Source organism: Sparus aurata, chromosome 10, assembly GCF_900880675.1.
Source record: "Sparus aurata chromosome 10, fSpaAur1.1, whole genome shotgun sequence".
In the NCBI taxonomy this organism is placed as follows: domain Eukaryota; kingdom Metazoa; phylum Chordata; class Actinopteri; order Spariformes; family Sparidae; genus Sparus; species Sparus aurata.
This window is the reverse complement of record NC_044196.1, coordinates 22,838,867-22,864,451: the sequence shown is the minus strand read 5'-3', so window position 1 is coordinate 22,864,451 and position 25,585 is coordinate 22,838,867. Positions and strand designations below refer to the sequence as shown.

Below are 25,585 nucleotides of genomic sequence, written 5' to 3'. Positions count from 1 at the left end.
GGACTGAACAAGATTCAATCAACGGAGCTAGTTGCTGTTTAGAGCAGAGGGAAGCAGGCAGGTAGGCAGAAGAAGAAGAAGGAGAAGAAGAGCCGCCAGATGTGAGCAGATCAGGTAAGGACATGTCTAAATGCATGTGGAGATCTCCGCCTGTTACCCTTCTTCCTCAGGAGCATAATAAGAGGTTTTTTCTTCTTCTCCCTCCTTTTTTGGTGGCCTTGTTTCCTTGGATTCTCACTGCCTGTCTGCCTGTCTGCCTGTCTGTCTGTCTGCTTCTCTTCTCCAAACTATATTACTGATAATGAATCTGCCTCTTAGTGCCTCTAAATTCATCACTCTGCATAACCGTCAACTGGTGCTTCAGTGAACTCCTGCAGTCTAAAATTCATTATAGGTGTTCATGAATCAGTTTTTTCCTAATGATTTTAAAACTGCGCATACATGCTTCTTTCTGTAAAGCTGCTGCACCGTAACATGCACCGGTGCTTGTGTTTCTTTGAAAATTGCTGGCTGCTAAGGACCCTGTCATTATTAAGATTAGAAGAAGAAGCCGTAACTGTGAGTGGATGGAACGGACATTCCCAGCTGTGAAGTGAAGCCACTTGTTATGTGACACAAAGCATTCCCTCCCAGCTGTGCACTCTGTGCTCATCCCTGGATTGTAGTTTGGGAGAGGCAGGATGGAATTCTGCTGGGTTATGGAAGGGTTGCTTATTATGAGGGTAGAGTTATGAGATGCTATTTGACCTTCATGACGTTTTGCTTATTATTTTGTGCTTGTGGTATGTTATCTTTACAAGGGGGAGATGGGCTAAACAGACAGAAAGCACATGTTCTGATTTTCCCAGCTGGTGTATGTCAAATCTTTAATCTATAGAAAAGTTCACCCAAAAAATGTACATTCAGATATTACCTCCTCCCTCCATGCTGATGGAAAGTCAGGTGAAGTTTCGTAGTCCCCAAAATGTTTCTTGAGCTTCATGGTAAATCAGCGTTGCAGCATTCTCCTAAACAACTGAAGTAGCTGGAGACTTGTTTTAAAATGTTTAAAAAAAACATCAAATGGATCCATACAGCTCATCTGCTGTAATCCAAATATCCAAAGACCCTGGCATCCCAAATAGATTTGTAAAATATGTCATTTACATCCTCGACATGCCGTTTGAGCTTGTATGCTCCCTTTAAACTGCTGACACTTATAGCTTAGAAGCTACAGGGAAGTTTGGGATCCTGGGGCTTCTGAAGACTTCGATTACAGCAGACGAGCTGTATAGAGCCATTTGAGTTTTTCTTGGTTGTTTTTCCATTTTAAAACAAGTCTTCGGCTACTTGAGTTGTTTAGGGGAAGGCTGCAACACTGTTTTACTGTGAAGCTCCAGAAATGTTTGGTGGACTACGAAACTTCACCTGACTTTCCATCAGCATGGACATTTACATAGAACATTTTTCAGTTCAAATAAGCTTGGTGAATGAAAATGTTTCATTTTATACTTCCATAAACTCACAAGAGACCTATTTTGGAAAAGAATGGTCAAACCCAAATATAGGTCAACTGGAGCCTAAATGTCCCATACTGAAAACTCTGTTAGACCCTCCTGCCTGTTAAATGCCTCCTTTAATCTTTGATGGGTCACATGCCCAGAATGTAAAGTAGGCCTTTCATTAAAACTCTGCCATGGTCACCCTGATGACACCAGTAGGGGTTAAAGAGAGACTATGTACATAGTCTTCTTCCTCAGAGGTTTTGCTTCTATAGTCAGTCTTTTGCAAGTGTGACCACTGGCTTCTGTTGGCTAATGTTCGCCAAGGTTAGAAAAACTAAGCACTCTCTTGTCATTTTCCACTTCTTGCAACAGGCTGCTGTTCAGCCGAAAGGTACACCAGCCTGCTTTGAGGCCTGTGATATAGGTGGTGCAAAGCTCTGTGACTTAGTTATAACTTACAAGGCTAGTTGGGCAAGTGATGTAGCTGTCAAGCTTAATAACGGTTAATATACACTAACCGGCTGGGAATGTACCAGCAAGACACTGGCTACCTGGAACAATGACTGTGACTCAGACCTTATCACCAAACATCAGTGCTGGACCTCACTAATGCTCTTGTAGCTGAATGCATGTTAAAGCCTCTATGAGATGTACAACTATCAATCATGTTTCCATAGAGAGCAACAGGCATGACGTATCTTTGTATGCCAACCAACTAATCGCCCTTCCCACCACAAAGAGCCTATGGGATTTTTAATTGGATTAATGATTGTTTCAGAAAATAATCTCTGTGGTCAACCTGAATTTATGATACTGACACAGTTTGTTTTTAACCAGATCATCACAGATTAACACTGCAGCACTCTATTGTTCAGGTGTCCACATAGTTTTGGCCATAGAGTGTGTTTTCATAAATTTGGCAATGAAAGCAAAGTTTAAAGACATTCATCTGAAATAGAAATACTTCAATGGCCTCCCTTCTGGTCTACAGGAGCACACACACACACACACACACACACACACACACACACACGCTACATAGCATGAAGCTACGAAGCTTGTTTCAGAGCGAACCAAAGTCCAATTGAGGTGAGAGTATATCACATTTTAGCAGATAACAGCCTGTCCAACATTGTGTCACACTAAATGAAAGCTTGTCACTGATATTTACTCCCAGTTTAACGGCACTCAGTAATTTGTCCTGTTAGAGATTTGGACTGGTGTGAGTCCCAGTGGGGAGGCTGCAGATGGGAGGTGGGAGCGCTGGGAAAGGTCCTGATGTTAAACTGCCTGGAGCACTCTGAGGGTCTGGGCCCTGTTTGTAGTTGATCCTTTTCCTGTTTTGGCAGAGCTTCGAGTTACAGTCGCTCGACAGAATAATGTCAACATGATGCATCCAGGGAAGCCGTCTCATTTCCATGCTGTGGATGTAGATCCCAGCCAGACTGGGACCACCGACCTCACCTTAAATTATCTTTACGTGTCAGGAGTGAACTGTTTTCTCTACGGACACGTCATTCAAGAGGAGAGTGTCAGAGACGGCAGGTCTAATGACAGACTGCATTTACATTCCCATAAGCTTGTGGCAGTTCAACATGCACTCCCTAATCCCAACCTAAACACAATGTCAGTGTTGCATGGTATGGTACCACTCTCTCCAGCTGATTCACATCCTCTTAAAGGGGCACTCCACAAAGCTTACTCATGAAGATCACACGCTATGAGGAGTAGGGCCCATCCTGTTAAAACATTTGTATTATGTCTTCTGTGGCTCTGGGGAGGGAGGGTCTTGTAAGAGCTTCACCATTATTTTGAGACACCCCAAAAATTGACTTTGACATCTTTGAGGGGTCCTAGGTGTTGAATACAGACATCCCCATATTTCACAGATTTCCCAAAATGGTCATAGCTGGGAATCAGGGAGTGTACAGCGCCTGGGGCCATACTGCCCACTGCTTCTCTGGGATGCCTCAAATGCTGTGATGTACAATGTGTGATTGTGATTGTATGTGAGGAATAAAGATACTTCTAAAAATGAATACTGTTATCTAAAACTGGTGTTCATACTATCTTCTGGTTGTCAGACTGTTGTCTGCACTGGAACCAAAGGGCAGAGACAACAAGTACACTGAAGACTGTGGAGAGTGGTATCCACTTATTTTCTAATATCATGCATACTTGCTGTTAATATACTCTAGAATTCCTTCCTACACTTTCAACCAGTATATACCATATTGCTAGTCATATGATACCTTGTGCAAATTATAGGTGTGCTCTGTCACTTTGTTACAGGACACAAACCCTATTTCAGAGCAGTTTGTATCTTTCATTCATGAACACCTAGGTTAGCTTCTTTATCGAGTGAATACTGCTAACTGTTAATATTTCTTAGCCCACTGAGCTAACACTGCTAAAGCCTAGAAAGGGCCACCATTACTTTAGTTATCATACTTTGTTACTTACGCTAGTTCCACTGAGCAGGTGTCGTTTTGCCCGTGATAGGTTCCCCAATGACCTCTGCAGGAAACTTGTTGATAGTTCAGGTGCTTTTTTAATTGATTGATTGAGATCCTAACTAATCCTGATCACAAGGCCACAGTGCAGAGAATAGTTTCTTTAAAGCTCTACTGTGCCTTGTAGCCTCTTTAAGCTCATTGGTTTAGCCTACAACTTCTCTCATCTCTTTCATTACCTATATACCCAAATTACGCTATCAGCTGCAACAACTTTCATTCAAAGTTTCTGCTCTTCAGGACCTGTTACTGAACAGCCTTGTTTTCAGCTGAGCAGCAGCTTTTGAAAATTAAACATGTAGTCCTAAAGTAATACAATGAAATAGTAAAAACATGAAAATCATCTAAATAGACAGTGACAGAATGTTTAATTAGGGCCGACAGATGCAATACATGGCCAGCATGGGGCTGAAGGGGGCTGTGACCATTTGGAATCTTGTTTGTGCACTCAGCTCCTTGAACATGATTTTCTAGCTCCCTCGACACAAGCATTGTTCACGGGGACAAGCTCTAACATGTTCCCCAATGCGGCGGCTGATTATAAGGTGCTTTTTCTGTCCAAGGTGCTTTCTGTGTGAGGTCTTGAGTAGGTGTCCCAGAGAAGTGTTGAAGGAATGTGGCGGGATGACATCTAAAGCCTTTTTTCTCAAATACAAAACAACTCATCACACATCCCAAGTGGGGTCTGGGGTGAGGTAAGATGAAACTTTATTGATCCCTCTGGAGGAAGGAGAAACTAGGTACAAGGAGCCAACAGTGAAACAGAACATAAAATGAAAACATGCCGTGGCTGAAAAAAAAAGAGGGGCAATATAAGACCCCCTGAGGTTATACTGAAGGAAGTTTTAAAGATGGTTTTATAGGATGTTTGTCCCCTGCTGCTTTAATAATTGTTGTAACTCCAGCACAGATTAAGTAGGGGAAAGGCTCATGTTGGGGGTGACTCTATAAAGGTCAAAGGTCAGTAAGAAACATCATGCTATTACTAGAGAGGCTGTTTAGCCTCAGGAGAGGGCCAACATTTGTACATAATGAACATATTTCCTGGCACCCTGAGCATAGAACAAGTCAAAATATCTATGAATAGAGGTCTGGAACATGCCTGAAGCTGGTTGAAAACTCTCATTACTGCTGTTCTCTGTCATATAATTACAAAAACAATGAACAGTAAGTGTACTTTCCGGTTGTTGTCTTTAAACAGCAGTGTTGGTTGGGCCTTTACTGTATGTGGGGTGTTATACTGTTGCTCGCTCATGATTCGACTTGTAGACCTCAGAGTTTGATGATATTGTTTCTCATGGTATTGGCTGCTTCTCAACAACTACACAACTTTGAAGTCATGATAAAGACCTGTTTATGGAGGCTGCTCCCCCTATAGAACGCAGTATTTAAAGGTATCATATGTAAGATTTCTGCACTGAAAGGCCTAAAAACCGCTAGACCTTTGTTATATAGTTTGCTATATTACATTGTCAAAAATGTTTCCAACAACGTTTCAACACTTTACTTTATTTAAAGTAACAGTGTGGTTCATTTGATCGTCTGTCACTTCAACTTCCCAGGGGGAGTCAAAAAGAGAGTGAAAAGTAATAAAACTTACCTCATCTGTGAACCTTCGCGCTGAGTCATGTCAGATAGATATTCCTCAGCAATGGTGGTTGTTTAATGGTGTGTTCAACATCAGCAAAGCACATTATGTGTGAGTGTTTATTTCCCCAAACAGCCAGATTAGTGTACATTAGCCATGAGCTAACCAGCATGCACTAAAGCTGTGTATGTCTGTTTTTTTTTGTTTTTTTTTTTTGTTTTACCTCTGACTGAACTCAGCACTCAGCAAAGATCTGGTTCTCTCTCTTCTTTCTCCCCTCTCCTCTCTGTGACATTATGTTCATGAAGTAAAGTTAATTAATTAATTAATTGCATATGATGGTCTGCACACAGCCCTGCCCCACAGTTGCACCATGCTGTTTTCGCCCAAGGCAAGCTTTTCAAATTTGCTTTTGAAAACTGCTGCACATTTCGCAATGAGAATGTGTGTGATCGGGGCCTAGTGCTATCTTATTATTGTTTTCCATTTGCCATAAACGTAACGTTGAAGAAAAAAACACAATCATTTGGGGGGGGGAATTTATTGGTTTTCTTTTCAAGACTAAGATTAGAAGATCAGATTAAAGGTGGTATCAGTCTCATGTCTGTGTGTTAAGCACAGAGCTGGAGTCAGGTGGGCTTAGCTGAGCATGAATACTGGAAGCGGGTGGTAACAGTGAGTCCATCTATAATAATAATAATAATTCATTTTATTTATATAGCACTTTTCAAGGACCCAAAGTCGCTTACAGAGATAGGTACACAGCAAACAAAGATAGTACACAAATAGTAAAACAAGTCTATGTCGAAAAGTTAAGATATTAACCTTCCAACACCTCTAGAGCTCACATATTGTTCTTGGTTTTATGAGGAGTAATATGCTAGATGTATTTCTTGATGAACAACAGTGTAGTCCTCCGCCAAGCACTTATGTGGAGCTACTCCAGCTTTAGTTAGACCTGTCCGATGCACTCAGGGAGCACAGGTTTTGTTTTTTTGGATGAAACCATCTGTCTATCGCCATCTATCACAGGCTAACTTCAACCAGTCAGATCAACAGTCGAAGAGTATGGTGGTAGATCAAACTCTTGCCAAGCCAGAGTGAAAACATGTCTTCCATAGAGAAAATCCTTCTGATGCAGCAGCAGCTATGCTAACTTCTCTAGGCGCCACCAAGGTTGTTCTTGTTGGTTTCAAACGAACAGCCACTTGTTGTCAAATCTCAACAACGCCTGTTGCTCCTCATAGGACACTGACTGGGCTGAATCCCTGTGCTTCAGAAACCAGCTCATAGCTCGAAGCCTGGCAGCTGCTTCACAAGGCAACACAGTCACTGCACCCTGCTGTTGTTCGAACAAAAATAGCTCCAGCATGAGACATAACCTAACACCTCAAATGAGCAGTTTTCCTTTTTTGTTCTTGCGTAGATTTGGCAAAGTTAATTAGTGAGCTGTAGAGATGTTGGTAGGGGAACCTTGAACAGAGCTAGGCTTATTGTGATCCCTGTTGTGTTAATGTTCAGCTTGGCTAATCATGTCCTGACTGCAGCTCTGTTCCTAATGTGCATCGATATTTCAGCTTATTCTCTGAAAGAAGGTAAATATGTGCCCAGTATTTCCCAAAATAGTTGAACTACTTTAAAGCCCAAGGTCAATGCATGCTGAGGATAAGTAACAGTTATTATAATGGTCGGCATTGTTGAGAAGAGATTTAATTATTACCCTCAAAGTATTAAAACCTACCAGTCCAAAGGAAATAGAGCTCAGAGGAGTGTGAAAATTCGACTTATAGTTCTGCACTTCTGACATTATTTCTGTTAGAAAGAAATTAGATGGGAGTGCAGGTGGTCGAGTGGTTGGAGCGGATGCCACATACGCAGCCGACCCCGGTTCGATTCTGGCCGGAGGTCCTTTGCTGCATGTCACATCCCCCTCTCTCTCCCATATTTCCTATCTGTCTACTGCTTAATGAAGGTGTCTATGCCAGAAAAAATCTTTAAAAAAAAAAAGAATGATATGACAGAGAGTTTTACAATATATTGTTTTACATACCAATAAGAAATGACTCTATCAGATTTTTGTTTCATTTCTTTTACAGCTCCTGGCCGATCATGTGACCTGGTAAAGAGCTCACAAACACAATATCAACAAACAACCAAAGGAAAATGTAGCTTCTCCTCAAGAGAAAGAAATCTCTTGGTTTGCTGAAGTCCCCGTCTGAAGAGTATTTCTGAGAGTGATCCAGCTTCAGCTTGGAGACAGTTTTTGAAGACCTTACAGGACGTGGGCCTGTGACTGACAGTGATGGGTTCACGGGGTCAAACACTGCCCTGGACCTTGTTTCCAGTGCTTCTGCTGGCAATGACCTATTCATCACACTGTTCCCTTGTGAAAGTCAATAAGGGTTTAAAGGTGAAACGAGGTCAGTCGACTTACCTCCAGGAGGGTGACCTGCAGTTCCATATTCCCCGTCAGAAGGATGCATGTAAAGTGGAGGTGGTGTTAAATGAGCCCATCACTCAGCGAGTGGGAAAACTCCTGCCTCAGGTAATGGAAAGATCCTCTTCTCATGAAAGCCACAGAAGGCACTTAACCATGCAGAGTAGAACAAAGGTGTTATGCTCCCGTGGCACTGCTTGAAACCTATCATGTAGGAAACTATGTCATATATTATTAGTGTTGATGTAATGATGAAAGGGGCTTGGTACTGGGTTGTAAGTCCTGTGATTTATTTCTCACCCTTCCCAGCAGATTCTGTTTTGTTACTACAAAATGTTACCCCCAATGATCCCACAGCTGTATGCCATAGTGTATAATGTATGGAACTTCAAAGCACATGAAACCTGCCAAAAACAAATTAAATTGTGATAAGGAGTCAATGATTTAAAAGATAAAACTGATAACAATAAATACAGAGGTGAATGGAAAACCCTGTGTGGAGGCCCAGAGGCCCAGAGAGGCAAGATCTCATCTCGGAAACCAGTGGACAAACAAGATTTGCCATAAAAACGTCAAATTTTCTTCCAAGTGAGTTTTAATTTCTTTAGTAATATACATTAAATACACTTCTGGGCAGAAAAGGCATGACAATATTACATTACATGCTAACAAGCAATACATGTATGTTGTGTTTGAGTGCAAACATATAGCACAGGAGCTTTAGACCAGGATGGGCCCAGGCTAGCTGGACTAACTTAACTCTAACATCAGTAAACATCTATGCAACACAATCTCAGACCTCTTATTTTTTTACCATGGATTGACCATTTTAGTGGATTTTAGATAAAAAATGTCGGTAAAGTTCTCACATAATACATCTTTAAAACTCTAATGGAAGAAAACATGAGTACTTTTAGAGCATGGGGTAGTCCTGCACTTTTGGCCAATATGAATATTACAAGAGCAAACATAACCAAAAAACTCGAAAAGACATTTCTTTTCTAATGATGTCAGAATTTTTATCCAAATTTTGGAAATGTAGGAACATTGTCCTCTTTTTCACCTTTTATTAATTCATAAACACATCAGATAAAATCATTTTAGATCATTTAGGAAAATCAATTAGCAGAATTGTTTTCCTAACATGCCTTCCCGTCTAAAAACTACTCATGAGCATTGCTCAAATATGTATTGGTTGAAATGTCATTTCTGACTAAGTTTTGTTATATGCTCTTACTATTTTTCATCCTATGTATTTGGTTGATTATGATTTTGGTGAAATATTGAAACAACACATCTAATCTCATGCTTCAGCTCATTAGCATTTACATTTTTTTTTGTTAAACAAAACCATAAAAATGTTCATCACACTTTTGTTGCCAGGATTGGGAAACAGTTTGTAAATAAAAGTGATAGTATTGATAGAAATACAGATGGATAACACTGTCTCCTACAGAATACATTACAAAAGACTTAACCTTTGCGATATGTTCAGGAAAATAAATTGTGGAAGAAGTTAAGATTAAAAGAAAGAAATTAAAAGAAAATGTCATCCTCCCTGTAAATGACACATTATATTTGGTATTGAGCTGCATATGAAGGTAGACTGGAAGTTGGAACACAAACAATCCAGTCATCATTAATCCAAATTCTCAGCAACCAGCAAATGAGTCTTTAAACTGTACTTCACTGCAAACTCATGGAATTCAAACACAACAAGGGATTTAAGCTTGGTTTAGGCTTTGTGCCCACTAGGGTTTAGGTTGGGTCAAGTGTAGTGTGAAAAGCCATGTTTAGGACATCTACTGCTGTCTTTTATTGTACACACATTGTGGCTAGGACTATTTTCATTTTTGAGCAGCCTAGTTTTGAGTCAAGAAAAGAAAAGATATTTTGGGGAAAGAAAAGGTGGACGGACGCTTCCATACTTCCTCCTTTGTTTCCCAGGCAGACAGGCCGTCTCCTCTCTAATGACTGTGCTGACAGATGCAGTCACCTGCTAAATGTCCAGGATGAGACGTTGTTCATGCTTAAAGCAGAAGAAATTTGAAAAAAAAAACTTGAAACATTCTCTTTTCCAATGATAAGCCCAGTTATCATTCACACCTTTCACATACCTGAGCATTGTTTAGTTTAGTTGGAGACAATCAAGCCATTTACACTGCACGGTTAAATTCATTTTCATTTCCAACTGACTTTAAATCAAATTTCATGATGTACCACATGACCACTGACCAAGTCGTCCTTGCAGGCCCAGTTTATGTATGCAATTATAATAAGGTTTTGGTCAATTTAACACCATCGCGAGTTAGAGCTCATCAGAAACAGTTCTTGGTCAATGTGTGGCTTTATAGATAGTATGCTGGAAATACTTGAGATCGGTAAGTAGTTATTTAGTTGTCTGTTCTCACTTCATTTATCATAATAACCATTCCAGCAAAAAACTTGATTTACAGGTCTCTCAATTCCTGGTAAGTGTCTTGAAAACAATTATGTGATTTAGTACTGATTGCAGGGAAAATAAAGATTTCCGTCAAAGTAAAGCTCCATTATGACACATTCTTCATTTATTGTTGTAAAGTTTATTCTCTGAATAAATTGAATTGTATTCTGTGTCGAACTGACCTCTGAATTAAATAAAGCTTTCCTTTTGTTTTGATTTGGTATTTATTAGTTCCTTTGCAGATAAGCTGAATGTAGTTTAATTCAGATCCTAAATCTGATCTTATATCTTGTCTTTGTTACCGCACAGTTTCCTCATTCCCTATAAAACCACTACATGCTGAAGCTACAACTTTGTATACTTTTGAATCAAGAAATATCAGATTCTTCTTCTTACACATTAAAAGTTAAACTAAAAGGTAACGCAGTGCACCCTAACTCAATTTAAAACACTCCGGTGTTGCTGCTACAACCTAACTTGGTCTGGTATGGCCATAAGTTAGTTGTGGCTAATGTTAGCTAATGTTAGCATTAAATATTGATGTGTAACTTATTTTGTACATCCACTTTGATAATCCTCTTTCCCAGAGTGATCGGTACTACGTATCATCGTTTCATGAGGATCCAGTTTATTGTGTGAATATTACCAGCACCGTAATTATTGCTTAGCCCACCTAGCTAACGCTTGTAAAGCCTTTAAATTCCTGCTGGTGAGTCAGTTATTGTGATACTTATAACAGTCAGCACTATTGTGTAATGTTTAGCACACATCAGGTAAGCTGAGCAATGTTCAGGTGATTCTAACTTGCTCATTACGTTTATGATTATTATATTATGAAGATGTCTCCCTTTACTTGTTCAGGTATTTGACTGCCACTATCTGGCTGATGAGGTGAAGTACGTCCACAACGGCTGTCCATTGTTAAAGGAGGACACTGTCAAGCTTCGACTGTACAGGTGCAACAACTGCATGTACTTCAAATGGGAAATCTGCTTCTTTCCTTTTTTCCTCCTGTGGGAGCGTGATCGTCTTGTGCTTTTCTGACCAGGTTCACAGAGACAGAGACACACATGGAGGTGTTTTCTCTCCACGTGGACATTATGGAACCTGAATGCAGCATTATAAAGCTGGGGCCCAAATCCCTGGAGGTCCCTGAGTTCTACGGCCTCTCTGATGTCGTGGATGGGAATGTGGTGTCCTTCCACTATGAGAGGAGGTCTAGCCTGGAGTGTAGCATCCATCTGAGTGGCCATGACACACACCTGCCAGCCCACGGCCAGCTGGTCACCGGAGAGCCAGAGAGAGCTATGAAGAGAGGGGATGAGCCAGAGAGCTTCATCCACTTACGTCAGCAGCTAGGTAAACTATGGAAATGTATGGCTGACAGATGGTGGAAAATACCACACATCTAGTTGATATGTGAAAAGGAAAAAATCCACATAAAACACATAAAATTTTGACTGAGAAATATGCTTGAGCTTCTGCAAGTGTTAAAAGATAATATTTGTCCTTGAAGGGACTGCCACTGTCTTCTTGTTGGTGCTCCTAAATGGAGGACCAAGTTGTTGTTCTATATTGTGGCATTAAGCATCATAGATGTACTTTGAAGGGATTTCAAGAATAAATCATCTTCATCAATTGGCTAGAATCGGTGTAATGAAAGATATACACAATGTGCCATAGCTAAAGCCTTAGCAGATTAAAGATTTAATTTAACTGTAATTATGCACCTCAAAACTATCGAATGACATTTCTGTTGTAATTCCCTAAGCCAGACACACAAACACAACAAAAAAAGACTAAACAGATGAATCAGAAATAATAATGAAGTCAAAAAAATAAACCATTCATGGTGGAGTGTTGCTGATGAGTTTAGGGGTCTCACAGTCTGAGGAGTGAAGCTGGTGTAGTTTGGTGTTACAGCAGCAGATACTTTATTAATTCATCATTCTGATGAGTTGATATGAAAATACAGTAACATGACCGAATAACTTCATCAAAGCATTGGTTTTTCTCATTGAGTTCATGCTCTTTTTTTTTTTTTTTTTAAAGCTGGCGATAGAGAGGACAGCATTATCTAGCTGTCACACTCAATAAGTAAAACCTGAATACAAAAAGTGAATCCCTCCATGGTTGTGTAACTTTTTAGATAACAAAGCCAGAGCGATGTGTAAATCCGAGGACTGCCTGAAGGGTCTGAAGCTGCCAAAGTTTACCAAAATTTCCTGTGACGACTTCCTAATGATGGGGCTGAGGTATCAGCACATAGACCCTCCATCACCGGATGTGGACTACATCGCAATCAGACTGGACCTTAAGGACACCAGGAGTGGCAGCATATATCAGGTCATTTGTCCGTGTTACTGCTAACAACTTTGTATTTCTTTGTCTTTTAATTCCTGTCACTACCGTTTCACATAGTATAGTATACTGTATCCAGATATGGTATTAATGAGTGTTACAGCAGTGTATTTGACCACTATTGGCCTGCTGTTGAGTAGTTTTGAGTTTGAGCTATAACATGTACTGAATAGCAGCACATAATACTTGACTTAAATTTCCAGTATTAGTTTAGGTGATCAGATACTGTAGTAGATATTATTTACTCATCTTTTTATTTAATTAACCTTGTCTTGACCTGCTCCTCATAAACATTTTTTTCAGCATTTGCTCTTAAAATATTTTGACACTAAATAAACTCCAGAAGAGATTCCGATCTTCAAAGTTGGACATCATACCTCTGCCCAAATTTAAAAAAGAATAGATGCTAAATTTGACAAAGACACGGGAAATGTACTTAGAAATGCTGGTCTTCATGTTTTCTCTGTGCAGTCTGAGCAGGCCTGGATTCCAGTGCGGATAGCCGGTGCAATGCCCAACCAGCCTCCCAAACCGTCCTTCATGTCGATGTTTATCCTGGAAGTGGACCAGTTCATCCTCACACCGCTCTCCACTGCTACACTAGACGCCGAGGATGAGGAAACTCTCAAACAGCTTTTGGTTTTCAACATCACCAAACCCCCTGCAGACGGCTTCATCACCCATCTGTCCGACCACACTCGCCCGGTCTTCTCCTTTACCTGGCTCGATCTCAATGACATGCTCATTGGGTATCAACCTCCGAACTCCTCACATAGCCAGCGCCGAACTTACCAGGTAGCACACCTTCTTTTGCTTTGTACAGTGAGTACATAAAATAATTAGTTTGGTGTTGTCTAATACCATGACACAATTTGATCCAATCAATGACAAAAAACTACAAGACATTATACAGCATTTGAAATCTTCCTTCTGCTGATATTGATATTGTACCAGCAGGGTTCTTCAAAAAAGTCTCAGACTGCATGATTCCAGATCTGCTGCAGATTGTCAACACGTCTCTTCTCTCAGGTGTCTTCCCCCAAGCCATGAAGACTGCAGTCATTAAACCACTCCTGAAGAAGAGAAATCTAGACACATCAGTAATGAATAACTATAGGCCCATTTCAAACCTGCCAATTTTAAGTAAAATAATTGAAAAAGCTGTTTTCAACAGCTGAACAATTACTTAATGATAAATGGCTGTTTTGATGTCTTCCAATCAGGATTTGGACCACATCACAGCACTCTTGTTAAGGTCCTCGATGACATTCATAGACAACGGAAAAATCTCAGTCTTAGTATTACTGGATCTTAGTGCTGCGTTTGACACAGTCGACCATAATGTACTGCTGGACCGACTGGAAAACTGGGTTGGACTCTCTGGTACAACACTAAAATGGTTTAAATCTTATCTAAATGAGAGAGACTTCTTTGTGTCTATTGGTGATTACACATCTGAACGGATGAAAATCACAAGCAGAGTACCCTAGGGCTCCATTCTGGGGCCTCTACTATTCAACATTTATATGCTCCCTCTAGCTCAGATAATGGAAACCAATGAAATTTGCTACCATAGTTGCAGATGACACACAAATTTATATATATATCACCAGGGGACTATAATCCCATACAAACAATGAGTAGGTGCATTGGACAAATCAATGATTGGATGTGTCAGAGTTTTCTTCAGTTAAACAAAGATAAAACTGAAATAATTGTTTTTGGATCCAAGGAAGAACGACTAAAAGTCTCTGCTCAGCTACAGTCTGTAATGTTGGAAACTACACACCAAGCCATCACTCCAGTTCTTAAATCTTTACACTGGCTTCCTGTCCATCAAAGAATAGATTTCAAAATCCTGCTGTTGGTTTATAAAGCCCTAAATGGCTTCAGGCCAAAATATATTTCTGATCTGCTGCCTTGTTATGAACCATCCAGACCTCTGAGATCGTCAGGTACCGGTCTGCTTTCAATCCCCAGAGTGAGAACTAAAACGGGAGAAGCAGCTCCCAGTTACTATGCACCACATATTTGGAACAAACACCCCAAAAATTGCAGGTCTGCTCCTACTCTCACCTCTTTTAAATCAAGACTTAAAACATTTCTTTTTTTCCACTGCTTTTAACTGAAGCAAGCATAGTGACTTTTATTCTACAGTCTTGTTTCTTTTAAAGCTTTTCTATTTAAGCCTTCTTGTTTTGATGTTTGTTTCTTAATGTTTTCACTTGTGTTTATGTCTTTTGAATGCAATTTTTAATGTCTTTTAAACGACATTTTATGTCTTTTAATGTAGTTTGTATGCGCCTGTAAAGCACTTTGAGTTGCCTTGTGTCTGAATTGTACAAATAAACTTGCCTTGCATTGCCTTGCCTTGCCTTGTCAGTGGTTTATGGAGATCTTCGTAATCTTCCCATACAGGTGGAATTTGAGGTTCATGATTTTTTCTTCGAGAAGAGCCAATCAATGGCTGTTCATGTGTCTGTAAGGAACGCAGATACGAATGCACCCAGAGTGTCCTGGAACATGGGTATGCTGGCATCACCACACAACAAATGCACAGAAATGCAACGCAAATGAATGCTAACATGTTTGTTAATTGCTATGAGATAACAGTTCTATCTGGTGGCATAAATACATGTAAATGCAGCTTTAAGGCTTCAAGAATTCATGTAAAAGATGGGTTACACCAGAGATCTGACTCTCTGGCGCTGTTGGTATCCTTTAGAAAGAGGCTTAGCATTTACTGTGAACTTTTTCCTCTATGTCTTCTAGGTCTCAGTCTGTTAGAGGGTCAGTCCCGGCCAATAATGTGGGAGCAGCTCCAGCTCGTGGACAACGACAACCTCAATGCCGTTCGTATCATCACCGTAGACGGCCTGCAGCACGGACGGCTCACTGTCAGAGGTACTGACACTTACCTCTGTTTTATTAATTTCAAGCTATAACTATACATTTTAAATAAAATCTGTCTAGCTTTACTGCAAATATGTGAATCCATTATGAGCTGGATCGAGGTTGATTTATTCATCATTCTACATCCGAGGGTCGTACAACAAAACGCAAGCTGTAGTCTGTTTAATTTTACACCGTTGTGCACTATCATCAGTAATTGGTTTAATAATACTGACCTTAGTTGAACTAATAAGAAAATTAAAATTAAAAATATGACTTCTGTTTTTGACTGTCAAATCCAGGTGGAAAGGGCTTCATGTTCACTGTCAATGACATCAAAGCAGGCGTGGTCCGCTATCACCACGACGATAGCGACTCCACCAAAGACTTCATCATCTTCCGGATCACCGACGGCCACCATCAGACCCGACACAAGTTCCCCATCAAGATCCTGCCAAAAGACGACAGCCCTCCGTTCCTCATCACCAACATGCTGCTGGAGGTGTCAGAGGGTCAGATGGCTTTACTGAGAGGCTCAGTCCTCCAGGCCGCGGACATGGACTCCAGCGACGATTACATCCTCTTTAACATCACCCGTCCCCCACAGGCAGGAGAGGTCATGAAAATCCCAGGACCGGGGCTCACAGGTCAGATGAATGGACTTTATCTTTTGTTTTGTCCTACATGGAGCTTGATTTTGTTTTTTAACCAAATCATGTCTTGTTTCTGTTGGTTTTAATCCAGGTTATCCTGTCAGACACTTTCTGCAGAAAGACCTGTCTCAGTCCATGGTTTACTATCGACACCTAGGGAATGAGGTGTTTGATGACTCCTTTGAGGTGGTGCTGTCGGATTTCCACGACCCCCCCAACCTGTCTGAGACTCAAGTGGGTAACAACAGCACATCTTGAATTTATGCTGAGTGAACATTATTAAATCCTCTAAGCCTCTACATAGGTTTACACTAATTGTCTTTTCAATACAGACAGAATACAGTGAGGGTTATCTCTGCAGTCTGACTTCAGTGAAGAATTCATCACCTTTGCCTGAACTAAGTGTCCCCTCAAAGGAGTAGCTAATAAGACATGGCTAGATTTTTTGTACTGATCCCCTGATCTTCAAACTGACCTTCCTAAGGAGGCTGTGTTCACCCGGGCTGCCAAATCCATTTGAGTTGGGCCTGTGCTGACTGAGTCATGAGCTAATTTGCTAATGGTATCTAGCTATAGCCCAGGATAGCCAGCAGAGAACAGCAGTTGTTGGTTACTCTGCCCTATATTGTTGGAGCTACCTTTAAATTCTGGTCATATTCTGACCAATCCAATAATTGTTGAGACATTCCTCAACAATTCATCATGGTGGCACATGATGTTAAAGCTTGAGGGGTAAAAGTCAGTGTGATTCATCTTTTGGGGACCATGAAGGTTTGTACCAGATTTTGCTGCAATCCATCTAAATAGTTGTTAAGACATTCTCCCCAAAACCACTTCATGACGGCGCTTGAGGAAATGTCTGTGATTCACCAATGCCAGTCGAGTTCATCTGATTGGTACCATGAACGGCTGTAAAGAATGTTGTGGCAAACCATACAGCAATAGTATTCTTCACTGGATAATTGAAAACTTGACCTGTGGCAATAGGGGAAAGGTCAGAGGATCAACATCATTATCCTCTGGGAATCATGAAGGGCTGTGATGAATGATGTAGCAATGCTTCCAAAAAGTGTTAGGACATTTCTCTGACAGGAGGACTGTCAACTCCCAACTCCTGGGGACCAAAAATGTTATTAGGATTCATTTTTAGAAGGCCACATATGTCAGTAATACATTTTATGAAAATCCATCCAAAAGTATAAAATGTTGGTGGAAGACTGACAGACTAATTGATCTCAACACAAGACTATATCTATATAGATATCTGATCTATTTGGTGTCCTTGTGGTACAGGTGTTGATGGTTCACATAGAGCCTGTTCCAGACCAACCGCCTAAAGAGGTCCCTGGGTCCACCCGGTGTCTTGTGATCAAAGAAACCGAAGTGCTCCATATAACACGACAACATCTTCACTTTGTAGACCAGGAGTCCCCAGACAGTGAGCTCACATACACAGTCACCACCCCACCTTTCTTCAATGGTCCTCATAGGTTAGTATGTTCTCACCTTCTAAAAGCACACTGGACAGCAAAAGAGTGGAACAGTCTGTCTGAATCATGTGTTGTCTTCCTCCTGAGCAGCAGTCCTGATGCTGGGAGGTTGTTCTTGGTAGACAGCATACCCAAATTCGCCAAAGACTCCAATGCACCAGTTCTGAGGCTCTTCACACAGGTGATTCCTTTAGTTTTTTTTATTTATTCAGGAATACATTATCAGTCCATGCAGTGGGACTGGCGTATTGATGATATATCCATTGTTTTCCTTTTTGTTTGCTTCCAGCATGCAGTGAACTTCATGAAAGTCGCCTTCATGCCTCCCATCATGGACATCGGCCCTTACCCTCAGTACATCCAAATGATTCTCTCTGTAACCAACCACCTGGGCAAAACAGTACCTGGCATCTGCTTTAACATCACCGTGGTGCCAGTAGACAACCAGCCACCACAGGTGGAGAATACAGCTGTATCATCCTTAACTCATTCCTTACATGGATATGTGGACATATAGAAAAAGTGTTGATACATTCTGTCGCAGGTCATTACCAGCCCTCTGACTATAGATGAGGGAGGGGAATGCTTGCTTGGCCCTGAGCACCTGCTGCTGTCAGACGTGGACTCCATGGAACAAGTCATCCGGGTGGAGCTTCAGAGGGACCCACGACACGGAGCCCTGCAGCTTGGCGGCCTCCCACTAAAACCAGGACATGTTTTTACTGTTCAAGACCTGAAAAGCCTTAAAGTTAGGTCAGATATCCTGCTTCATTTGTTTCTCCATTTCATGTGGTATTTACGCCTAAATAATATGCTCAGAATTTTAATGGGGGTGGGGACTTGATTTAAAAATCATTAATACATTCAAAGTGGGCCCACTGAAGTAAACTAAGCATGGTGAGAAGGCTAACACATTGCACAGTAACTCAGTAAATTAAGGGGACTTGGGATCCTAGAATCATTTTGGATCTTAACAAAACTACACAATAGGTGTTTGCATTCTTTATAGAAACACGTTTATAATGGAGCTCAGTACAACAAAATGTCTACAGCCTCAACAAAAAGCAGGGGACTAGACATACTGCTCTCTGACAGGGTCATCAAAAAACAAACACTAACCGAATGACCACTAGAGGGCAGAATAATGCTGATAGCTTGTTTAATGCCCTTAACATTTCTCTGTGGTTTGAAGTTTTAATACTTTAACAGTATTAATATAGAGCCTGGACCTGCTTTATATAAAAAAAAAATAAGAAAATGTCACATTCTACAATATGGGACCTTTTAATAAAGTCACATTATGTCAAACCTGTGTGTGATGTTTAGCTTGATTTGGAGTTCTGCTCCATGAGGAAAGTTAAAGAAAGATTAGGGCCACTTTAAACTAAAGTCGTTAGTTCAGTGAGTACACAAAGAAGCTACTGATCAAAGTAGTGATTGTAAAATTAATGGAAAAGACCACGACCACACAATCAAGTGTTTGAAATAAGACCTTGATGTGAGCTCAGGCCCTACATTAAGAATGTCTCCCATAATCATACACCAGGTGGAAAATCCCAATATAAGATTATCTGTGTGTGTTCATAAGAACAATCCTGTTATAGATGAGCCTGAGCGTTGCCGAGTCTCAGCAGCTGTTGCCTGAAATGTTTTAAAGAGAGATGGTGGTTAGAAGCTGAGTAACCAGATTCTCTCATTTGCACATTCCACAGCGTCAGTTTGTTTATTTCAGGCAAACCTTGATTTTGTCTGTCATTTGTCATTCAGGTACAGTCACGATGGCTCAGAAACTGTAGAGGACAATATTGAATTCACCGCAACAGATGGCACCAATTCAGTCAGTTTTGTCCTGCAAGTGAAGGTAATTCTCGTCATTTCACAAAATAACAGGCTTGCTTTAGGAATACACGATCTGAATGCTGTCCACTCTTGATCCTTCTTTCTTTGTTTAACTCGCTGGAGTCAATGTTTTATGTCTTGTCCAGGTGAAACCAGTCAATGACGAGGTTCCGGTGTTGGTTCCTGGTTTGAAGCCGGTCCTCAGCTGTGAGGAGGGACAGGAAATAGTCATCACAGCAGAGTTTATCTACGCCACCGATGCAGACAGCGACAACAGCACCCTGACCTTCCTGATTGCCCGGCAGCCTTATCATGGTGTGGTTCTCCGGAGCGGTGTCATTGTCGATCGCTTCATCCAGGCCGACATCACTGCAGGGATCATCGCCTACAAACACACGGGTGGGTTGTGCACGATGGGCTTTAAGCTAACGGGATGAAAGATGTTCTGATTAGTCACATCTGATTAGTCAACATTTAAATCCAAAACAATGAATTTCTCCAGGGAGAATAATAAAGTATAAAAAAAAATACTACAGTTCGGATTGTCTCTAAACTCTTTGTTTATAATTGTGGTTTAGGGCTGGAGATCGGACTCACTCCTCGCCGTGACACCATCACCTTTGTTATTTCTGACGGAGACACAGAAAAGTCTGCAGCATGCTGCGATGGAGGAAAATCCGGCAGGACCAGAGGCACAGTTCAGCACAGCCTGCCCGTGTATGACCTCCACATCACAGTGTTCCCAGTCGACAGCCAGCCACCCTCACTTACAACAGGTGGGCCGTTTCTAAAGCAGTCAGATGGTGTCCAGAGAGGTAGCTCTGAGCCAGAGCATCTCTTACAAATGTAAAGAAGTAACACACCATTTTTTACTCTCTAGGGTCAACCTCCAGGTGTTTTCATATAATGTGTTGATTACAACTCTTGTCAGGACTGCTTAACATTTCCCTGTTACTTTGCACCTAACACCTCTGTCATTGTAATATGCCTGTCCAGTGTGGAAATACTGGCATGTCATGGAAAGAAAATGGTTGTATTTTAAATGATTAATCATTGTTGCACATTTTTTAGGTGTATAAGTTCCTGGGTTATCTTAAGGAACTTAGAAATGAAGGAAGAATCATTACAGCACTGAAATCTCACTTTGAGGCCAGGCTGGTGACAGCTGTTCTGAAGTCAATGGGTGATGATTGAGAAGCACATTAAAACCCAACATATCTATATCTTATGACTTCATTAAAAGAAATGCCCTCAGCCTTCAGAGAGTGGGTTAACACCTGATGTATTTTTATCGAAATTATTGACAGAAATCATATTGCTATCAGTGGAGGATGATGTCTGTTGATGGGACTGCATTTTTGGAGGCATTTCTTCAACAGAAGTCATACAACAAAGATATGTTGGGTTTTAATTTGTTTCTTCATCATCCCCCATATACTTCTAAGAAATAAGCAGTTAGACTGACTGACGCATTTGTCTGAGGCAGTGTCGCTATGTGAAAAATATGTGCTAATTACACAAATGAATTTTTTTTTGTTTGTTCAACAAAATATATACTTACACTTTAGCTTCACATGGATACAAACAAATTCCCCTAGAATCAGCAAGCTTCTTCTATTCACAATAACCTGATAGCTGAGGAGCAGATGGAAAACAGGCAATGTTCGCTACAGGCAAATACCATTTAGGACCTGTTAAGCAAGAGTGCTAACCATTACGGCACTGTACTGGCACTGCTGCCATTAGCTCGAGATGATGAAGCTTTGTTAAGCTTTGTTTTTTTGAGATAACAGAATAATTAAGTCAGGATCTTGAGAAATTTACCTTTTCCTGGCTTAATCAAGTGTAATGTGAAAGGTGTCAATAAAACTTCCAGCCTCTGTTAGCTTCTCGTTTTGGACAAAAAGCCTAATGTAGTTCTCAGAAGTTGGTTAAAAATGAAAAACAAAGCTGAGTTAGTGTTGATATTAGAGCCAAATTCACCAGATGGACACGCGCATATGATAATGTTGCTTTGTCTCACTATAGGTATAAAAGGCAGCCGGGTTATTCTTGATGTTGCCTTTACTTCATAATGTTTATGTTTCTTAACTGAGGATCACTTTTAAAGGATCCGGTTGTAGATATGTTATATGAAACAAACAGGTTCAAATGCTGATCTTGCCTGTGGGATTTCTTAACCAAAGCAAACTATACACATTGTATATACACAGCTGGCATTTTCAAAATTAGAATTACTCACGCTGAAATGCACTGAAAAAGAAGTTAAGGGTTAAAGAACTGTCATATGGCCTGCCGCCAATATACAAGCACTGTGAATCTGACACTTGTACCTGTAGAGATTCTAATTTCTTGTCTGTAGGAGACATCTTCACGGTGGATGAGGCTGGGACTGCCCCGATTACTGCGTCTCACCTGAAGGCCTCTGATGTGGACACGGTCCTGGACGAGCTGGTGATCAGTCTGATTTCTCCGCCACAGTTTGGCTACATTGAAAATGTCCTGCCCAGCCCCGGCTTTGAGAAAAGCAACACGGGCATAAGCATAGGTAAGCATTATGATATATACTATTGTTATCATAACTTTGATGAAACCAAAATACCATTTATAATTTTCTTCATTTTTCCTAGCCTCCTTTTCATACAGTGACATCATTGATGGTCACGTGAACTACGTCCAGTCCAGACACCAGAGGATGGAGCCAACAGCCGATCAGTTCATGCTCTGTGTATCAGACGGCAAACACAGCTCTGCCCATGTCCCCTTCTACATTATTATTAACCCGACTAACGATGAGATCCCAGAGTTTGTGGCCCGCAACATCACAGTAAGTCTTAACGGTCAGTTTCACCACTGAGGGCCAAAATGAAACAATACCATCAGATTCTGTTCACAAGATAATAATTCATACTCACTGATGTCCTTCTGTGATGAGGTCCGAGAGGGAGACATGAAGCAGCTGGACTCATCAGTTTTACACGCCATGGATCTGGATGTGCCCAAGAACATCCTGCGCTTCAGCGTGGTCAAAGCCCCGCAGCACGGCAGCATCGTCAACCACGGCAGCCAAAAGACGGCCGACAGGAGACGGGAGGCCGGTGCTCGGTCCCCAGTGGTCGACTTCACAATGACAGATCTTACAAACGGTAATTTTACATCAGTGTTCAGTTTGGCAGACATTTTTTGATTAGTTCCACTAACTGTACTTGAATGTTTATTCATTTCAGTCACTTTTCAGTCATTGTTATCCTTCATAGTTTTAGTATAGGTTTAGTGGAGAAGAAGTCAAACATTTGCTCTGAGGTTTAAGAGGGGGAATTCATTGTACTTTTTCTAGTTGGAGGTCAGACATTTTTGAGTTTCAAGTTGTTTATAAGTGGAAGTGCCTTCTGATAGATATGTCCTACCTGACGGAATGACATAGGAATCCAAAACGTAAATCCAAAAATGTGTATGAACCCTGATCTTCTAAATCCACAAACTCAGGTATGGATCTGATGTACATGCATGATGACTCGGAGAACACGGAGGACAGTTTTACCATCCAGCTGACTGACGGCAGGCACCACATCCACAGACAAGTGACGGTCAAAGTGGTGCCGGTGAACGACGAGGAGCCTCGTGTCATCAGGTCCGACTGACACTTCATGATAGATCATCACACGACCGGGTGTCGAAGAGAAGAGTGAACCTTGTGTCCATCTTTTGTCCTTCAGGAACAATGGGCTGGAGGTGGAGCCAGGAGAGGCCAGGCTTATATCCAGTGTCACACTGTTTGCACAGGACAGTGACACTCCTTCTTCTGAGGTCATGTACATATTGGAGAGTGTTCCCACACAGGGGATACTTCAGCTGAAGGTTGGTTCAGTGCCACAGAATTTCTTACATTGAGGCTGTGTCATTTTGGAGTCTGTAAGCACTGGGGTGACTCTGGGCGGTGTTGTGTTCCTAACTGTGTCAGGAGGGTCAAGACTGGGTGACACTGACATCGGGGAGAAACTGCACGCAGGAGACGGTGGACATGAACCTTCTGCGCTACGTGCACACAGGCGTGCACGGTGCTAAAACACAGGACTTCTTTGTTTTCCACTTGTTGGATGGAAAGAATCGATCACCGCCGCAGCACTTCCACATCTCAGTCAAAGATCTAGAGAAAGGTACTCTTACATTCTCCATCAAACATGTTGTGAGTGCCAGGCCACGTCGTGTCACCCGGTCCCACTTCACACAGATGTAACCTTTAAACATCTCCTCCTGCATGACTTTTCAGGAAATATCGCCATCTTTGTGAAACCAGTGAACGTCAGCCGCGGTGACCGTGTGGTTCTCACCACAGACGTGCTCTTGGCCACGGACCATACAGACAAGCCTGAGGAGCTGCTGTATGTCATCACCAACCCTCCTCCTCATGGGCACATAGAGTACATCAAACACCCTGGACTGGCCATCTCCACCTTCAGCCAGATGGACATAGCAGCCAACCTTGTGGCTTACGTGCACGACAACAGTGCCAGCACACCCAAGGAAACCTTTCAGTGAGTCTTGAAACCAATGTAAAACTTGTTCGAGAGGCAACTTTTTAAGTGCAGTGCAGCTGAGACTTTATCAATTCTCATTTAATTTTTTGACCTAACACAGATTTAATATTGTTTCGGGTTTAAGTGTTGAGTGCAGATTAAAGTGTTTTCCTCACAGTGATCACTGTTCAGGCCACCTAACAGCCAATCTCTTGTGTGCCTCGGCAGGTTTGTTGTCAGTAATGGTAAGACCAGCCGAAATGGCAGCTTTGAGATCACGGTGGAGATGGTGGATCGCGTCCTGCCGTCTCTGTCGTCCAACAAGGGCCTCTCAGTGCCACAGGGCTCCTCCATGATCCTGGGTCCGGACTGCCTGGCCATGTCTGACCCTGACACTCCACCCAGTGCCCTGACCTTCATCATCCTGCAGCCCCCACAGTATGGCAGGCTGCTTTTAGGTAGTGCCACGTTAACTGCTGGCTCAAACTTCACCCAGAAAAACATCCAGGAGCTGGAGTTGACGTATAAACATGATGCAGGGCCATCACAGATCGACCGCTTTGCCTTCACTGGCTCTGACAGCACCGGTCAGGGTTTCCTGATGGACGGGCGCTTACATACAGCACCTGTGTTCTTCATAATCCAGGTATGTGATGGATGGCTGGATTAGTTTCTTGTCACAAAACTCCCAGCTAAGCCCATTATTTTTCCCAGTGACAAACTGTTGGACATGAACCGAAGGAACCATCTTGGCATCACTATTTTGCAGCGTAGATAGACTAAAAGTCAGATGATTACAAAATCACAAAATTACAAAAAAAAAGTCACAAAATTAACCAACAAGGACACAACTGGGAATGTATTTGGGTAAACATATCATACATAATTCATACATAATACAACACAATACCTTGCTTCCAGGGTGGGTTTGGCCACTGTTTGTGGTATCGACCGGCAGTATCCCAGGCTGTCTGAGGTTACCCAACTGAAGGGCTGAACTTGCCGCAGTATTAGCCACAGTCACACAATATAATGTCAGAAATAGAAATCCCACTCCTGTGGGCTCTACATCCTTTAAATGGGTTAAACTTTTACAGTCTGCATTATGAAAATATTTCCATCTGACTTCACAGCAAACATGACCAGGTGATGGGCAGAAAGAATAACTGTATAAAACCAGTTTACCTATGCAGGTCATATAGAGACATATGTTTTAAAGGGAGACTGTGTCATAACCAGTATAAAGTTCCTTGTGATCCACTGAACATGGTAACTTCGGCTACAAACTTAATTTTACACGGCCAAAGATAAAGTTAAATTTGCCCAGGAGGACTGTCCACGTGCTTTTACACTGAAATAACAGCACTG

At 41.5% G+C, this 25,585-nt stretch overlaps 1 protein-coding gene across 2 annotated transcripts in view; it reads left to right on the top strand.

The window, feature by feature from the left end:
• Window positions 1–25,585, top strand: part of frem1a (Fras1 related extracellular matrix 1a) — a 34,247-nt gene continuing 8,662 nt past the window's right edge. Inside the window, exons 1-25 of one of the 2 annotated variants that reach the window (XM_030430391.1) lie at window positions 1–114; window positions 7,682–8,130; window positions 11,327–11,421; window positions 11,514–11,824; window positions 12,615–12,811; window positions 13,298–13,621; window positions 15,245–15,353; window positions 15,599–15,730; window positions 16,021–16,365; window positions 16,463–16,605; window positions 17,665–17,861; window positions 17,952–18,042; window positions 18,151–18,318; window positions 18,406–18,614; window positions 19,629–19,722; window positions 19,847–20,099; window positions 20,279–20,476; window positions 22,063–22,248; window positions 22,331–22,527; window positions 22,636–22,846; window positions 23,187–23,331; window positions 23,417–23,558; window positions 23,662–23,857; window positions 23,971–24,235; window positions 24,446–24,863. In XM_030430391.1, coding sequence (XP_030286251.1) covers window positions 7,888–8,130; window positions 11,327–11,421; window positions 11,514–11,824; window positions 12,615–12,811; window positions 13,298–13,621; window positions 15,245–15,353; window positions 15,599–15,730; window positions 16,021–16,365; window positions 16,463–16,605; window positions 17,665–17,861; window positions 17,952–18,042; window positions 18,151–18,318; window positions 18,406–18,614; window positions 19,629–19,722; window positions 19,847–20,099; window positions 20,279–20,476; window positions 22,063–22,248; window positions 22,331–22,527; window positions 22,636–22,846; window positions 23,187–23,331; window positions 23,417–23,558; window positions 23,662–23,857; window positions 23,971–24,235; window positions 24,446–24,863 — 4,869 coding nt within the window. In that variant the 5' untranslated portion in view covers window positions 1–114; window positions 7,682–7,887. Of the gene's footprint in view, window positions 115–7,681; window positions 8,131–11,326; window positions 11,422–11,513; window positions 11,825–12,614; window positions 12,812–13,297; window positions 13,622–15,244; window positions 15,354–15,598; window positions 15,731–16,020; window positions 16,366–16,462; window positions 16,606–17,664; window positions 17,862–17,951; window positions 18,043–18,150; window positions 18,319–18,405; window positions 18,615–19,628; window positions 19,723–19,846; window positions 20,100–20,278; window positions 20,477–22,062; window positions 22,249–22,330; window positions 22,528–22,635; window positions 22,847–23,186; window positions 23,332–23,416; window positions 23,559–23,661; window positions 23,858–23,970; window positions 24,236–24,445; window positions 24,864–25,585 lie in introns of those variants that run through there. The other variant, XR_003985528.1, reaches the window with a different exon arrangement.